General features: G+C 41.4%; 1 protein-coding gene across 3 annotated transcripts in view; it reads right to left on the bottom strand.

The window, feature by feature from the left end:
* Positions 1-11,477, bottom strand: part of CNOT6L (CCR4-NOT transcription complex subunit 6 like) — a 109,329-nt gene extending 97,852 nt beyond the window's left edge. Inside the window, exon 1 of one of the 3 annotated variants that reach the window (XM_054728085.1) lies at positions 11,079-11,477. Coding sequence is in view for 1 of the 3 variants with exons in the window: in XM_054728072.1 (XP_054584047.1) it covers positions 11,079-11,205 (127 nt within the window). In the remaining 2 variants the exon portion in view is untranslated. Of the gene's footprint in view, positions 1-10,499; positions 10,556-11,078 lie in introns of those variants that run through there. The other 2 variants (XM_054728072.1, XM_054728078.1) reach the window with 2 other exon arrangements.
* Positions 11,478-18,387: the final 6,910 nt, after the last annotated feature.

Genomic DNA, 18,387 nt, shown 5'->3' with positions numbered 1-18,387 from the left:
GTGCGAACAAAACGGGCTGGCAACTGGGTGCGCTGTTGTTTTTTTCTATTGGGAGGGAGATACAAGCTCTCGATTTCTCTGAACTCCAGTTCCTGGCAAGACTCTGGGGACCCAGACTCATACGGGGAGAAACCAGACTGTCTGGCATTGGGCTGGAACGCGAGGGCGAATTTCTCTCAGAGGTGCTCGCAGAGATCATTGTTCCTGCACAGGGCCACAGGACACAGAGACCCCGGTGCAGGGCTGACTGGCAGACATTGCTGTTTGCCTCGCCCTGGTGATTCCCTAAGACCCCGCCCCACCCAATTTATAACCCCACCAAAGCTGTGCGCAGTGGCTTTTGCATATGAATGGCCTGTCCTTTTGTAGCCTAAAACCTAACAAACTGCAGCTGGGTCAGAGAGCTCCAAAGCTTCCAAAAGAAGGCCCAAGGCCCAGCAGCAGCAGCCTGCCTTGCTTCACAGCTGGGCCTTGTCTGGGCACTTCCAAACCCCATACAAAGAGGAGGAATCTGCAGATCTCTCTGTAGCTCCTGCTGGGTGGCCTCAGGTAGTGGCTGACTTTGCACCTCCTTGGAGATCCAAGAGCCAGTGTACCCAGTGGTCAGTGTGAGACCATACCAGATTACAACTCTTCACATCCATAAGTGACACACTCAAGGGGCAGACTCAGTGAGCACCAAAGCCCCACTGAAGCAAGTCCTGCTCCATAAGGGTGTCTCCAGCACAGCAGTTCTTCCATTGTAGACACTGCTGGTCCTCACAGCCAATTGGCCTGGATGTCAATTCTTCCCAGTGATACCAACAGCAATCAAAGCTCAACTACAACAAGACTGTGCACACAGCCCACAAAGGGATGCCCCAAGAGTGTTCACCTCAGGTGATTGGGGAGGCTGAACCACTGGGTCCTATAGGACACCTAGCACACAAGGCCACTCTATCAACACAGGGAAGCAGCCAAAATGTGGAGACAAAGAAACATGTCATAAATGAAAGAAATGGAGGAAAGCAAATGACTGGATATAGAGTTCAAAACCATGGTTATAAGGTTACTCAAGAATCTTCTATAAACCTCCGAGAAATTTAGTGAGACCCTCAAGGATATGAAAAAGGACCAATCAGAAATTAAGCATACACTGACTGAAATAAAGAATAATATACAGAGATCCAACAGCAGACTAGAGGATCCCAAGAATCAAATCAAAGATTTGAAATACGAAGAAGCAAAAAACACCCAACTGGAAAAGCAAAAATAATCCAAAAATATGAAGATAGTGTAAGGAGCCTCTGGGACAACTTCAAGCGTACCAACATCCAAATTATGGGGGTGCCAGAAAAAGAGAGAGAGCAAGATACTGAAAACCTATTTGAAGAAATAATGACAGAAAACTTCCCCCACCTGGTGAAAAAAAATAGACTTACAAGTCCAGGAAGCACAGAGAACCCCAAACAAGAGGAATCCAAAGAGGACTACACCAAGACACATCATAATTAAAATGCCAAGGGCAAAAGACAAAGAGAGCATCTTAAAAGCAGCAAGAGAAAAACAGTTAATTACCTACAAGGGAGTACTCATGTGACTGTTAGCTGATTTCTCAACAGAAACTATGCAGGGTAGAAGGGAGTGGCAAGAAATATTCAAAAGTGATGAATAGCAAGAACCTACAACCAAGATTACTCTACCCAGCAAAGCTATCATTTAGAATTGAAGGTCAGATAAAGAGCTTCACAGACAAGAAAAAGCTAAAGGAGTTCATCACCACCAAACCAGTATTATATGAAATGCTGAAGGGTATTCTTTAAGAAAAGGAAGAAGAAGAAAAAGGTAAAGATCAAAATTATGAACAACAAAGTGACAACAAATACATATCTATCAACAAGTGTATCTAAAAATCAAGTGAATAAAAAATATGATGAACAGAATAAACTGGTGAATATAATAGAATTAGGGGCATAGAAAGGGAGTGGACTGATAATTCAGGGGGGGAGGGGGTATGGGGGTGCGGGAAGAGATTGGACAAAAATCTTACACCTATGGACAAGGAAAGTGGGGGAGAGGTAAGGGCATGGGGTGGGGTGGGAACCGGTGGAGGGGAGCTATGGGGGGAAAAAAGAGGAACAACTGTAATAATCTGAACAATATTTACTAAAAAAAAACCACAACAAAACAAAAAGCCAAAATATTTACTACATATGGTCCTTTATATAAAAAGCAACTTGCCAACTCCTGCCCTTACACATAATACGCAACCAAAATACAGTAACTTATCATTGAAGGATTTTAGATAGGAAATTTAAGCAATGTCCAATGACTTAGGGATTTCTCTGGCAACAATGCATGCAAAGGAAAAGAAGTTAAATAATGGATGCTGAAGGATTTTGCAATAATCCACTAACTTTCCTTCCTTCTCCTAAGGCTAAAGGTAAGGTCAACTTCTATACCACCTGTCTTTATCTATCCCTGTAAGGTTACAAACTCTTATGTACCCTGTATTTTATAGCATTTAATATTCTTTGCTGCTTACCATATTCTGCCTTCATTTGTTTGCTATTTACCCAAAGTTAAATACCACTTTCCAACTCTGCCTTAACAGGATGATTTGGAACTAAACCCAAAGTTTTTTAACTTCTGAGACTTATAACATGAAGGACAGAAATAAAATTTTAAAAATAGTGATCTAGCCCAGCCAGTGTTGTTCAGTAGTTGAGTACCAACCAATGAACCAGGAGGTCACAGCTTAATTCCTGGGTCAGCGCACATGCTCAGGTGGCGGGCTCGATCCCCAGTAGGGGGTATGCAGGAGGCAGCCGATCAATGATTATCTCTCAACGTTGATATGTCTACCCCTCTCTCCCTCTCCCTTCCTCTCTGAATCAATAAAAGTATTTTTTTTAATATTTTATCTATTCAGAATGTAGCTACATGGAAACAGAAAGTTTCAAAAATGAAACAAAGGGTAATAACCACATCAATTGAAACATAACTTTACCTTGTAAAGCAAAATTTCCTAAAAAGAAAGCTATTAAATTTTTCAGAAAACTTACAAAAACAAAATCATTGATGCTGAAACGTTTTTGGGGAAAAGTCAGATGACTGTCAGGTTCATAGTAAACATGGAATTCATCATTAGCCATATTCTCACTATCACAAAGTTTGTTCCCTTCTTTTAAATTCTACGATTGGTACTTTTTTTTTTTTTTTTTTGGTATTATTTTCTCAGCCTCCTGTGTTCCCCCTTCCAACCTAGCTATCAAACTAATCAGAACAAAACTCTCCACAGTTTAAGGTTTTCCAAAATAAACAATAGTCTCCACTACTCAAGAAATCTGAATTATTCAGAAAATCTTCAGTAAAGGATTAAGGACCTGCTAGATGTGTGTATGGATCAATGGGAAGACAATTAGAAAACATTAAAAGAGGAAGGAGGGGAGGAAGGACTGGAGAGGGGGAAAAAGCTAGTCTCTCTTTTCCAAACAAATTAAGCATTATTACTGGCACTCATTACTGGACATAGCATCTTCACTTTTCTAATTCATATTTCATACTTTCATCAAAACTCAACCATAACACCCCTTCTTCATGATAAAGCACTCAAACTAGGAATAGAAGGGAACTTCCTCAACATGATAAGAGGCATCTATGAAAACCCCACAGCTAATATACTTAACAGTCAAAGACTAAAGACTTTCCCCACAAGATGAGGAACAGGACAAAGATATCTGCTCTTGACACGTCTTCTGACAATGTATTAGAGGTTTTAACCCAGGCAATTAGGCAAGATTATAGAAAGAAAATGCATTCAGATTGGAAAAGTAAAACTATATTTATTTACAGGTGACATGATCTTTGGTATACAGAAAATCTTACAGAATCCACTAGAACTAATAAAAAGTTTAACAAACATGCTAAATACAAAATCAATACACAAAAATCAGTTGTATTTTATATACTTACGATAAACCAAAAAATGAAATTAAGAAAACAATTCCATTTACAATAGCATCAAAAAGAATAAAATATTTAAGAATAAATGCAACAAAAGAATTGTAAAACATCTCTGAGAACTACAAAATATTGTTGAAATAAAGATCTAAATAAGTGGAAAGATAACATGTTTGTGAATAGGAAGATTTAATGTTAAGATGGCAATGTTCCTCAAATCGATCTACAGATTACACAACTCCTATCAAAATCCCAGCTGGCTTCTTTGCAGAAATTTACAAGCTAATTCTAAAATTCATATGGAAATAGCCTGGCCAGCATGGCTCAGTGGTTGAGCATCAACCTATGAGCCAGGAGGTGACAGTTGGATTCCTAGGTCAGAGCACATGCCCGAGTTGCAGGCTCAATTCCCCAATGTGTGTGTGCAGGAGAGAGTCGATCAATGATTCTCTCTCATCACTGATGTTTCTACCTCTCTCTCTCTCCCTCTCCCTCTCCCTTCCTCTCTGAAATAAATAAAAATATATATTTTAATTCATATGGAAATACAAGAGACCTCAAACAGCCAAAACAATGTTGAAAAAGAAAAATGTTAGAGGACTCAAGAAATCTGAATTACTCAGAAAATACTTCTTAATTACAAAGTCACATTAGTCAAGACAGTACTGGCATAAGGAAAATCATATAGTTCAATGGAATAAAACAGAAAGTCCAGAAATAAACCCTCATATTTATGATTAACTTATTTCCAACAAGAGTTACAAGACAAATACCTCAATAAAAAAATATTAAAAAAAAAAAAAAAGAGTTACAAGACAATGCTGTAGGGAAAGAATAGTCTTTTCAACAAATGGTACTGGGACAACTAAACACCCACATGCAAAGGAATAATGTTAGACTCCCTACATTAGGCCACATACAGAAATTAACTTAAAATAGATCCAAGATCTAAATGTAAAAGTTAAAACTATAAAACACTTAGGACAAAACAGAAGGGTAAATCATTGTGACCTCAGATTAGTAAAGGGTTTCTTAAATATGACATCAAAAGCACAAACAACAGAAGAAAAAACAAATTAGACTTCATCAAATTAAGAAATTTGTTTTTCAAAGGACACTATCAGGAAAGTGAAAGATAACTCAATGAATTGAGGGAAATATTTGCAAATCATATATGTGATGAGGGACTAGTATCTATTAAATATACAAAGGACTCTTACAATGCAATCATAAAAAAAACAATTTCATCAATTTTAAAATGCTCAAAAGATCTAAATACACATAAAGATACACAAATGGCCAATAAGGAAATGAAAAAACACTTCAAATCATTAGGGAAATGCAAATCAAAATCACAATGAGCTACTACTTAACACCCACTAGGAGAGCTATGATCAAAAAGACAGATAACAAAGGTTGGCAAGGATGTAGAGAAACTGGAGCCCTTATATATACACTTTTGGTGGAGATGTGAAATGAAATGGTGAGACAGCTTTGGAAAACAGTCTGGAGTTTAACCATCAAGGAATCATATGATCCAGCATATCCCCAAGATAACTGAAAAACACATGCTCAGAAACTTACATATGAATGTTCATAGAATTATTTACAATAGACAAAAAGTAAAAACAACTAAAATGTTGATCAGCTGGCATATCCATAAAATGGCATATTATACAGCCATAGAAAGAATAAAGTACAAAACAGGAATAAACCCTGGAAACAAAGTGAAAGAAGCCTGTGATAAAAGATTATGTACTAAGATTGCATTTGTATGAAATGTCTAGAAGAGGTAAATATACAGTCAGAAAATAAATAATTGATTACCTAGAAATAAAGAGTTTGGGAGAATAAGGGGTAACTTTTAAAGAACACAGGATTTATATTTTAGGTGATTAAAATGTTCTAAAATTGTTGTGATGGCTGCACAAATATGAATACACTAAATACTACTGAGCTATGTATTTTAAATGGACCACTTCTATGGTAAGTGAATTATATCTCAAAAAAGCTCTTACCAAAAACCTTTTTCTTTAAGTAGTTCAACCTACTCACCATTCTATTTTGTTACTTCCTCTCAGAATATCTGTAAACAGTTTATACTATATTGACCTGCACTTGTTTATTGTTTTGAAATCACTAAATTGTTTTATCTCCCTTACTCAGAAGGGTTTCTTCTACTTCTTTCACACTTCGCTTTACAACTGAATATACTAATGGATATAGAGTGGGCCCTCAAATAAGGTTTTTAATTCTTAAAATACAAAATATTAGAAATATTTGCCAGGAAAAAGTTAACCAGACCACTCAAAAATCTTTCTTTGGGGAAATACAGACATATATAAAATTTCCCAGATTCCTAACCAAACTCTTCAGAAGAAAAATAAGTATAGGTGGACCAGAGAGCTGAGGTTTCACTTTACAAGAATCCTAAGCAGTGAAAGAATAAATTGTGATTCAATTAGAATTAAAGTTGTTCAGAAATAAAATGCATTTAATGTATTAGAGATTCAATGTTAGTACAGTTAAAGAAAGTTGTAGTATTTTCATCATGAAACACAAGCACAAGTTAATAATTAAGTCTTTGCTGTTTACTTGATTTTGTTGTTCTTTCTGATTACGGTTAACATATCTTATAATTACAATGACTTTAAAATTACAAAAACAGCAACAGCAAACAATAAAACATAGTAAGGTCAACCTAAATGATATTTCTTTAAAGTATAAAGTAATAACAACTATAATGCTCTATATATTACATATGCTTTCTCAACAGAAAAGGAAAATTCAAAAATTCGTTTCCCATAAAATTATACCCCAGAAACTAAAATTCAAAGTCAAATGATTTCAAAGTACAAAGAGAAACAACTCAAAACAGTCAAAATCCAGTACACCACAATGGCAATCAATAACTGGATAGTAAAGAAGAAACTCACCAAAGATTATTAAATACAATTACAATGTTGTCTCAGCTATCTGTATCTTTAAATCGCTGATTTCAGTTGTCATTCAAAATCCCCAAAGAAGAAAGCTCCTGTTCCCTCCTCCTCATCCTCTGGCTCTACACCTTCCCTTTTCTCCCCTTGCCCCAATTTTATTCTTTTAACATGGAAAGCAATTTTTAAGTATTATAATTCATTTTAGACATAATTTCATAAATATGTGCTACCATCTAAAATAACCTCATGAAAAGTCCCAAGCTGTCCACTATGCAGAGACTACATTCTCATTTTCCTTGCATTCAAATAAGACTCTGTGACAAATTCTCACCAATGAAATGTGGACAGATGTTTGTCACCTTAAGTGTGGGGATTCTTAAGAAATGGTCTGTGGGTAATAGGCAGGGCTAGGAGGCCTTAGGGAATGGTGGAGCTATAAGATATAAGGAGTCAGGGTCCTTCAATTGCCACAGGGAAGAAAGCCACAAGCCTGCTAACTAGGAGCACCTGCACTACACTGTTATGTGAGCAAAATATACACTTATATGTATTAAGCCACTGAAATTCTAGAGTGTCTTTATTATCCCAATTAGCATTACCCAAAGTAATACATGCACAAATTCTTAAGTATTTTAATTCCCTATCATTAAAGACATTTTATAAGGAATATTTTGGAAAGATTGTTTAAAAGCCCATTTAAGTAACATTTATTGTTGAAATCTAAACCATTTGCCACTTTGATTTCGATGTAACGCAATTCCTTTAGCTTAAACAATGACAACATAAGCAGTTCCACTATTAATAATAAATTTCACATGTCTTAATATATTAGTTCAGTATCATCTATTTTCATATTGCTAAGAAAATTTTCCTCAATTTTCCCTAATTAAAAAAGTATGGAGTGCTTTAAATTTTACTAGATTCATAGTATCTAGTAAAAACCAAATACCTAGTTAACAGTAAAATTCTATTTTATTTTTTTAAGATATTAAAAATTACCATTTATACATTTTAAGGTAAGAATTCTTCCTTTAAATATAACTATATGGCAGATGGGTATATTTGTTGTAAATACACACCCACCCATAACACTCACTTTAACAAAATCATGACATTTTGCATTCTAATAAAGTTGTCTCTACTATCCTTCACAAAAATCTTCCCAAATTTATTGAAATTTTAGTGCTTACTAAGTGGTTAGTTTTTTTGTTTTGTTTTTTAGCCTAACTGGTTAACTTGGTATTGGTAAATAAGGACATTACAAACTTAACCAATGAAACTTCTACCATGTTCACTTCACCAAAAAAAAAGAAAAAAGTAATTTCTTTAAACTCTGTTGCCTTTGCCTTAAACTCCATGTCATTACTTTTTCCACAATACAATTAAAATTAAAACGACAGCACATTTACTACTTCACACAGAGTAATAAAATATTAAATTATTAAAGTTGATAGAGGATTTTTGCTTTCATTCAGGAAAATATTCCAAGAAGTTCTGTTTACCAGAATCAGTCAACATAAACTAAAATAATTACATAGCAGTATTTGTGGCACTTATACTATGTGGACCTATATAGGTAAAGTAAAATCTTTGGTCCTTTTTAATGCTTGACTGTATTGGAACATGTATGTGCTACAAACAACTTAATTTTTTTTCCCAGGGCTACATTAACAAGAACTCATAAAAAGAGTAATGAAACGAATCTATATCATGACTTTAACTAGAGGATTTTAGCTAGATGAGCTAACTAGATACAAATGGCAAGATGGTGGAGTAAAGTAAATCAGCAAATAATTATTAAAATATCATTTATACTTAATTCTGAAATGCATTGTACACCTACAGGCAGATCTCTCTTTAGAGGCCCATTTGAAAATATGAAAAAATATTAAGACTATATAGTCTCTATAAACTAGAACACTAGGTATTTTAATGAGTCTTATTTCTAGAAAGAATTCTAAAATACAGTTTTAAAAGTCGTTTATATATATACCTTATGCATATCAAAGGACTCTGAAATGTTCTATTGCTTTGATTTTTAACTTAGTTACATAATAGTTCTCTCACTAATTAAAAGAGTATTTGTTATGTTTTTCAAAGCCATAAGGACTGCAGGTGAAGGAACTAATATTTAACTAAGCATCTACTATGTGTCAAACATATGTTACTCATTCTATCCTCAGACAATCTTACTCTAAATGTATTATCTCCTTCTTGCTGATGAGAGAGATTTAAAGACATTAAATGCTTTGCCTGAGGCCAAATAGCTAAGAAAATGTCACAGTTGGAGTTCTGAAGTCTGTAAAACAAATCTCTGTTCCATTAAAACTATGTGTGTTGTTTTTCCAATAATGGCCTCAGAAAACGGCTCTCCACCCCCCTACATCCCCCAACCACCATTCTTACCCCCACTTCCCAGCGAAGGGCATGGAAGGAACATTTCTTTGTGAGCCCAGGTCAGAAAGGACCAATCTCTGGCCATTATACAGAGCAAGCCTGCAAGGGTCGAATCTCTATCATGACTTTAACTAGAGGATTTTAGCTAGATGAGCTAACTAGATACAAATGGCAAGATGGTGGAGTAAAGCAAACCAGCAAATAATTACCCAAATAACCATTTATACTTAATTCTGAAATGCATTGCACATCTACTGGCAGATCTCTCTTTAGCGGTGCATTTTATTTAGACTACTCTCAAAAATAGCTTTTCAAGCGTACACTCTGGCAACAGAGGCTTAACCTAGGTTTTGGAGACTGCGAGGGAAAGTGTGTTTATGCACAACTATCTCGATTGACAATTAAGACACCTACAGGTAATAAGGCAGTGCCTCCCGAGAGGCAGGAGCGCGCTCCCAATGTGCACAAACTGCCCGGCTGAACTGCCAGAACACAAATCCGACTCGAGAGCCCAAGCTAAACAAGCCAGCGGAGGTGAGGATGACAGCTCCAGCCAGTAACTTCCTCTTCCTCACGGGCCGCCTCAGCCCGGCGCGTACCCGCCTTTCCCCCTAGGAGGCAGGATAAAACAATTTCAAATGCACAGAATCGACCCAATCTCACCAAACCACAGAAGCTTCCATTTCTTCCCTCGCCCCTCCAAGAAAAATCTTTTATCTTAAAAAAAAAAAAAATGCATACACGGTTTCTCAACCGTAAAGTATTTGCAACGAGACCTGAAAATAGGGACTTCGTCCCTCCCGTACAGCTTCAGGGCTCTCGGCACCGCGTATTCCCGAGACGACGGCTTTGATTCCCTTTCCCCCCCTCCAGGTCCCACCGCCGGCCCGGGAGAGAGCCCGCACCTCCGAAGCCAGAATATGCCTTCGCCGCTCCCCAATCAGTACGTGCCGCCTCGGACCGTCACCTGCCCAGGCCCGAGACGGCGCCGCTGGCCCGCGGGGCCCGAAGTCCCGGGAGGCCGGCGGGAGGCAGGCCGGCGGGCGGGCGGGCGGGCGGGCGGGCGCCGAGGCGGTTAGGCCGCGCCGCAGGCCAGGACGCTTCCTGCCGCGGCCGCGAGATCAGAGGCGCGGCCCCGACCCGCAGCCCTCCGCCCCGCAGCTGTCCGGTGGGCCGCACACACTCACCCACCCGGCCCGGCTCCCGCGGGGCCGCTCTCACCTGCGAGGCTCCCCAGCCTGGGCCACAAAGGGGGAGGGACACGCCACTCGAGGGTCCCAGGCTCACCGACTCCCCAGCCTCCCGGGCCCTGAGCGCCTCTCCCCCGCCCCCCCCCCCCCCCCCGACACACACCCGGAACCTTTGACAGACCCGGGTCAGCCCGACACACACCCACTCCCGGTGGCTCCTCGGGCCGCCGCCCGCCCGCCAAAGTCCCAACTCGCATCCGCACCACACACACCAGGAGCCTTCCTCCCCACCTCATCTCCCCGGGGACGCGCTCCTCTTCCCAACACTCGGGATCCTACTCGGAGGCGCAAAAACACTCGACCTCCTTCCCTGCCTCGGGCCCAGGAGGAGCAACAGCAGCCATTTCCCCGCGGCCGGGGAAACTCACACACACGCGCGCGCGCGCGCACAGGCCCCCACGGAGCTTCCCCCCGAGCCGCGGCCGCAGACGCAAACACAAACACCCGCGGGCGGGCCTCGCTCCCGCCCGCCCCCGAAGGGGAGCTGCGAGGCCGGCGGGGCCTGGACCGAGCTCGCGGGGCACCCGGGGGCCCTGCGCCCCCTCCTCACCTGCATTCAGCGCGCCGGGGTCCGGGCGGCGGCGACGGCGGCGGCGGCGGGGCGACTGGTGCTGGTGCTGCGGCGGCGGGGGAGGCGGTGGCGGCGGTGGCGGCGGGGCTGAGGGCAGCAAAGACATGCAGGCAGCCCGCCGGGGGGGAAGAGGCACCGGCCGGAGGGGACGCGGGGCGGGCGGGCCGGGCCGGGCCGCCGGAGGAACGGCAGAGGCGGCGGGGAGGAGGGCGGCTGAAGGAAGCGAGGAGACGGACGGGGGCGGGGAAGGAAGGGGACGAGGGCCGCGCTGCCCCGGCTTCGGGGACGGTGACCCTGGACCGCGGGAGAGGTTCCCGCGGCCGCCGCCGAGAAGGCCCTCGCCCGAGGACGCTGCGCCCCCGCAGCCGCCGGAGCCGCGGCTACTACTGCGAGAGCCGCGCGAAGCCTGGCCTTGGCCTTGGCCTCCTGGCGCCGGGGCTGCCGCCGCTGCGGAGGTTGCTGTTGCGCTCGCCGCTGCCGGGGCCGAGGCTGCTACTCGGAAACGCCAGCTTTCGGTGCCTTCGCTCTCGCTCACACACGTTCACACCCCCCGGGGCCGGGGGAGAGGCGTCCGCGCGATATCGGTACGGAGATTAATAACAAGGTGCGGGGAGTGCGAGAGGAAAGGTTGATTGACGTGGAGGGGCTGGCGGGAGTCCGTCACTCCCCGGAGCCCTGGGGTGGGGTGAGGGGAAGGAGGCGGGGCTCCCCTGCCCAGCCCGGGCCCCGCCTCCGGAGGCCGGTGCGCGTGCGCGTGCGCGCGCCGCGGCCAGGGGGTCTCTCCTGTTTTCTCCTTCACTCTTGCTGTTTTTCTTATTCTCTTTTCTCGGCTTGGGTGGCGAGCCGAGCTGGAAAGGCTGGTAGGGTATCAAAAACCCACATCCACAAATGCATGGTGGGGGAGAGGGGGGGGAGAGACTGGCGAGCCGCCGAGCCCCGTGGTCACGCGTGGACTCGGCGCTGTTTACTGCGTGCTCGCTCGCCAGAGGCTGACAGCAAAGCTGAGCGCTGGTCTGGGTGGCTGAGATGCCAGGTGAGGTGAAGTGACCGAAGGAGATGTTTCCTGACATCTTTGTGGGTGTGGTGGTGGTTGTTTTTTTTTACGTGTACCATCTGTAGGTGGCACAGCGAGATGTAAATAAAAGAACCTGTGACTGCAATCATCACGTCCTATATGTATTCTAATTTTCCCTTCTCGCGATAGAATCAACGTTTCTTTGGCTGCAGAATGAAAACATCAAAATGCGAAATAGAAATATTAATGTTTACTTGATGACTATGACCTTGACATTTTAGTTCCTAGGGTTTAATTTTGTTTTTGTGGGTCAGCTTCATTCAGCTGTTACCACCAGCAGTCCAAAACCAAATCATACCAGCTCCAGAGGCAGAAAGAATACTGCTGTTGCAATTTTGCAATCTCTTTCTCAATGCATGCTCCAGGTCACGGGTATATTAGCAGTGTTCAGTGTTGTTTTTCCTACAGGGTGGTTGTTTAGCACACTAAGCACGTTGTGTAGGGTTGCAATTAATCTTAGACCCTATTACTGGATGCAGAACGTTCTCATCTCCTGGGGAAAATGGTGCGTTAAAAATGCAAATCATCATTTAGACAGAACTGATCAGCTATTAAAAGAGTTCACCATTGCAGAAGAACAATTGCACCACTTTCATCTTTGCTACCAGAAAGTGTGAGTGAGTGAGAGAAGAAGCCCCTTAAGGGCATAGAAGACCTCAGGCTGTTTTGTTTTCCACCGGTGTTGTTTCCATTTCTCTCCCTAGCAACACCACCCCCATACTGTGTAATAGGCATCAAAATGGCTTTAATCCTGGAAGAAGTCCCCACTTGTTCTTTCCCAACAATTTTAAGTCTAGGCTGACATATAATGAATAATTATCTTCGGCTTTGTAAGCAACAAAGCCAAACAAGTCACTTCAGGAACCCAGAGTAGTAAACCCGTCTCAATGGCATCTTGCCACAGCATTTCTCCTTGGCACACAAACACGCTTTCCCAAGGAGAAATACTACCAGATGTTGAAGAAAAGAGGGAAATAAACCTGGAAAATATGAATCAGATGATGGGATATTCTCACAGATTTAAGCTTCTTCGAATACCCATAACTATATAGATTCCTAGCTGTTCATTCATATACAATAAACAAACATCCAGACATGCATTGTATTTAGCATCAGAGATACAAAGATAAGGATATGTAGTCCCTATTCTTAAGTAGCTCACAGTCATAGGGGAAGCAGACACATAAACAGGAAATTCTCACAGGACAAACCTGAGATGAAAGTATGAAAAGTATCACAAAATTAATAGTTACAACAATTCCAAGAAAGATAAGACTGATGGCACTGGCATTTTTAGTTGAGCCATATGATACCTGCCACTTTTACGGCAGTGGAGACTGTGGTGAGAAAAGTGGGGAGAGCCTTTGTGGATGTTAAGTACTAATAAATGGTGAGGCTTGCTGGTCCAGAAGCTTAGGTATATATAGGGGATGTTCATTGTTGACCTTTAAGTTTTAAATACTAAATGAGTCACAATCCATTGAATAATTGTACTTGTGACATTCAGAGTTAAGAACAGAAAATTTTATTATAAAACGTTAAATTGAATGTAGAATAAATTTAATCTCTACTCGATGATGTTCTCTATGCAATACATAGCAAATGAATTGACTCACTAAAAACAAAAGGAAAGCAATACTTTTACATATTATAAATATATCACATCTGCAATGAGATTGAGATTAGAGAAATAATAGTTTTCAAATAGTTTTTGGCACTGTGCAAATGCTGAGAAATTAAATCTTCACTGATGTAAAAACAAAACCCCTCTCCTAAGACTCAATTCAAAAGACATTCCAACAAAAGAGTAACACTTAAACTATTTTTTTATAAAAGCAGCTTTATAATAGAAGATCAACATTTGCTTTTCATATTTCATATGAATTTTTTATGTTTGTCAGATATTGCAATTTTTAAGATTAAAAATAAGAAACTGTCTCTTTAAAGAAATTCTTTATCCAAGTGAAAACTTCTGGCTTAAGTAAGACCTTTTTGACCAAATTGGTTTAATAGCACTGCTGTGTAGGTACAATTTGTTCTGAAACAACACTTATATTTGTTTGTATTATTACAGAACTGGTTGATTCCTTCTGAATTTAAAAAAAAAAGTACTTCATGTTCTAGCGACCTGTGCATTTTCCAAATTAGCACTTAACATTTGATCTGAGTAAATCTGACCTCTCCATGTTTTTTTCTGTTGGTAGCACAGGTAGCTGGATCTATAAGATTGTTTAAAATTATGTTCCTTTGTCTGTTTTCTGAAATTCCTTTGAAAAACTTGCTCAAAAAGCAAAGATTTAAAAAACTTTTAAGAACATTATTACTATTTGATAATCAAATTTGATTTTATTGCTTTCAATATACACTTTTATATTAATAGCTACATAGCTTCACAATAACAGTGTCACATTTAAATTATTCAATAAGGTATAATTAGTAAAATAATTAAATGTAATTTACATGATATTCACTAGTACAACTTTTAAACAAGTATTAATCAAAATGATCTTGAATTTTTACATCCCAGATTTCCTGACAAGGCTTCCAAACTATATTCTACCTTTTACTGAACTAAACTCCTCTCTAACTTCTCATCTTTTACTCATATTATTCCTCTTCCTCTCTCTCCCTAAATCCCCATTACTTTACTTCTAATATTTTTTGAGGTACCATTTACCATAGGTACATTTATCCAAGAAAGGTGGCTTCACTCATCTCCTCTGTTCCTTTCCAGGTCCATAAACGCTCTTTCCATAAACTTCCCCATTGTTCCTTTCCCTAGAATGACTGAGAGTGACATCAATGGCCATCCCGCTATCATAGCCAAATATGAACATTTTTCCAACATTATTGATAGAGTGCCATATGATATGTTAGTCCTAGATAAAATGGCTAAGTAGGCCAAGTTCATCTTGGTGCCCTCCTGCCTACTCTTTCTGTACTCTCTGTCTCAAGTCTCTTGATCCCTGAATATTCAGAATCTCCACCCCAACTCCATCAGCATCAGGTACCATTTTTCTAGTACTTATTCCAGAATTTTTCTTTTAGGTTAACGCACCACCACCACCATGAATAAATATCTAGTGCTTCAATTTGTCAAGGGCTGCAGGCATCTGGCATACTATCCATTCAATAAAATCAATTATTTTAATGCTATAACCCAAGGGTCTGCATGGTGACTTCAAAAGGCATGCTTCAGAAGCCATCTAGTTTACACAGAGGGGACCATATAGGTGGGAAAGCCTCTGCTTTATGTTTTACATATTGACCATCTTTGTCTGCCTGGTAATTTTCATTTTTCTGTAAACAATGCTCCTTTCCTCTGGGGAAACTATTTCTGCCTAACTATAAACATGTGATTCTAATGCCCACTACAGCTCAAGAGAGTCTCCCAACTTCTTGGCTGCAGCATTGGCAATATGACTCAAGCCACAGCAAGAAGAGTTCTTCTCCTGAGTGTTTTCAGGGAAGAAAGGGAAAAGGGGCTATTTCATCACAGTGGTAGTCTGAGACAAGGAGGAAGGAAAAAGGAAGTGTTGAGAGTGGTCAGTGGCCACATCCTGCCTTGGATAGAATGAAGCCATCACACACAAGTGAGAAGTGTAGAGAGCAAGTCCTGGTAATGCATCAGTCTCCTGTTCCAGCCATTATGGGATCTAGCTGCACCTTTTCACATAGCATAAATCAACTAGTAAATTCTCTTCAACAGCTAGTCAGACTTGAGTTAGACCCCTGCAACCAAAACAGCCTGATACATTGTGTTTCTGCATGGAAGTTCTTTCAAAGAAGGCTAACTGCTGCTAAATACATTTGAAAAATCACTGAACTAAACTCCAGTTGGGTATAATATCGCAGTCTACCAAATATTGAAGGTCGCCTGGCCTTACTTCCTTATTTTCCACACGAGGAACCCAAGACAAAGTGACTTGCCGTACATTATCCAGGCAGTCGATGGGTAAGTCAGTGTTAGAAATTGATCTCTGGATACCTAGCTCAGTTGTTCTCTTCATTAAAATACCCTGTTGTCTATTTAATTTCTCCCCAAGGTATTTTTAAGAGGCAATTACTTAGAGATACAGCCTTAACCTAAAGAAATAAATCACAACAATGGCAACTTCAGACACTGACTGCTTAGTGGGAAGATATTTGGTGACATCGAGGCCATAATAGACCCCTTTGCCTTTTTGAGCCTCTCGTGTGTTTTTCATATTGGTCCCAAACACAGTCTTTGAGTCTTAGATGGTCAGATAGACAAATTTTAACTGTAGGCATATCTCATTTGATTGTGCACTTCACAGATGTATCTCTTTTACACTTCACAGATGTATTTTTTTACCAACTGAAGGAAAGATCCTCCACCAGCAAAAAGATTACAACTTGCTTTATTGCGATTCTTTATTGAAGTGGTCTGAAACTGAATTCACAGTATCTCCAAGGTATGCTTGCTTATATCTCCCAAATCTACACCTCCAATTCAGAGTTCTTGCCACACATTCAGGTCTACTAGTATATTGTCAATTTCCTCCTGGGTATCTCCACCTAGACAGTCTGCACCTATTTCAAGGAAATTGAGCTGATTGTCTTTCCTCCCCAATCTATTCCTGACCTTGTGTGACCCTCTCTCACTAAAAATTGTACCTCCGTGCTAATGGTCATGCAATCATATAAATGATCACCCAATGTAGAATCCTAGGAATCATCCTTAACTTTTCTTTACCATCCCCGCCATAATCTACCTGTTTGACCTACTAAATATTTTCATTAATTGATTCTCTCCATTTCAATGTACTGCTGTCTTAAGTCAGCCTGACACCTCTTGCCTGAGCTCTTTAATTTTTTAATTAACGTTTCCCTACAAAGTATAATCCTAACATCTTCCTGAAACATGTTCTATTCATATTATCCTGCTCTTTAAAATCTTTCAATGACTTCCAATAATTTATAAACTAAAACCTAATAAGCATGAATGTCCCTTAATAATTTGCCTTTCTTACCACTTGCAGGCAGTTAACCATCAGCCTTTCTCTCTACTTCCCATTTCTGAAATAGAATATGCTCTCTTAGATATCTTTGCACATGCTCTTTCCTCAACATGGTATGCTGTTTCCCATTCTGTCCTCCTCTTGAAATCATTCTTCAAGATTTAGCTCAAGCATCACTTCCTTTGTGAAGCCTTCCCAAAAAGCCCTACTGTGTATTCCCTTACCATACTGTGCCCACCTCTATTACAATAAGTGTAAGTAAATTAACTAGTAAATTCTCTTCTACATCTAAATTAATTTGAGTTAGATCACTAAAACCAAAACATCTGGACTAATACATTGTGTTGCCAGATGAGAGTTCTTTCTTTCTTTTTTTTTTTTTTAATATATTTTTACTAGAGGCCCGGTGCATGAAATTCGTGCATGGGGTGGGGGGTCCTTCAGCCCGGCCTGCACCCTCTCCAATCCGGGACCCCTTGGGGGATGTCTGACTGCCTGGGGATCGGGCCTAAACTGGCAGTCAGACATCCCTCTTGCAATCCAGGACCACTGGCTCCTAACTACTCACCTGCCTGCCTGCCTAATGGCCCTAACTGCTCCCCTGCCTGCCTGATTGCCCCTAACCACCTCTGCCTGCCTGCCTGATCACCCATAACAGCCCTCCCCTGCCTGCCTGATTGCCCCTAATCACCTCAGCCTGCCTGCCTGATCACCCCTAATAGCCCTCCCCTGCGGGCCTGGTCACCCCCAACGTGCATACGGCTGAGGTCTCTCAGCCCGGCCTGTGCCCTCTCACAGTCGGGAGCCCTCAGGGGATGTCCTCAAAGGAGTGGGCCTAAGCCAGCAGTCAGACATCCTTAGCTCTGCTGTGGAGGCGGGAGAGGCTCCCGCCACTGCTGCTGTGTTTGCCAGTCGTGAGCCCAGCTCAAGGCTTCTGGCTGAGTGGCGCTCCCCCTGTGGGAGTGCACTGACCACCAGAGGGCAGCTCCTGCATTGAGCGTCTGTCCCCTGGTGATCAGTGTGCATCATAGCTACTGGTTGTTCCACCGTTTGGTCAATTTGCATATTAGCCTTTTATTATATAGGATTGATTTCAGAGAGGAAGGGAGAGGGAGAGAGAGAAACATAAATGATAAAACAGAACCATTGATCGGCTGCCTTCTGCATGCCCCCTACTGGGGATGAAGCCCACAACCCAGGCATGTGCCCTTGACCAGAATCGAACCCAGGA

This window comes from Eptesicus fuscus, chromosome 2 (assembly GCF_027574615.1).
Source record: "Eptesicus fuscus isolate TK198812 chromosome 2, DD_ASM_mEF_20220401, whole genome shotgun sequence".
Lineage (NCBI taxonomy): Eukaryota > Metazoa > Chordata > Mammalia > Chiroptera > Vespertilionidae > Eptesicus > Eptesicus fuscus.
The sequence above is the reverse complement of the archived record's forward strand: the minus strand, read 5'-3'. Positions and strand labels throughout refer to the sequence as shown.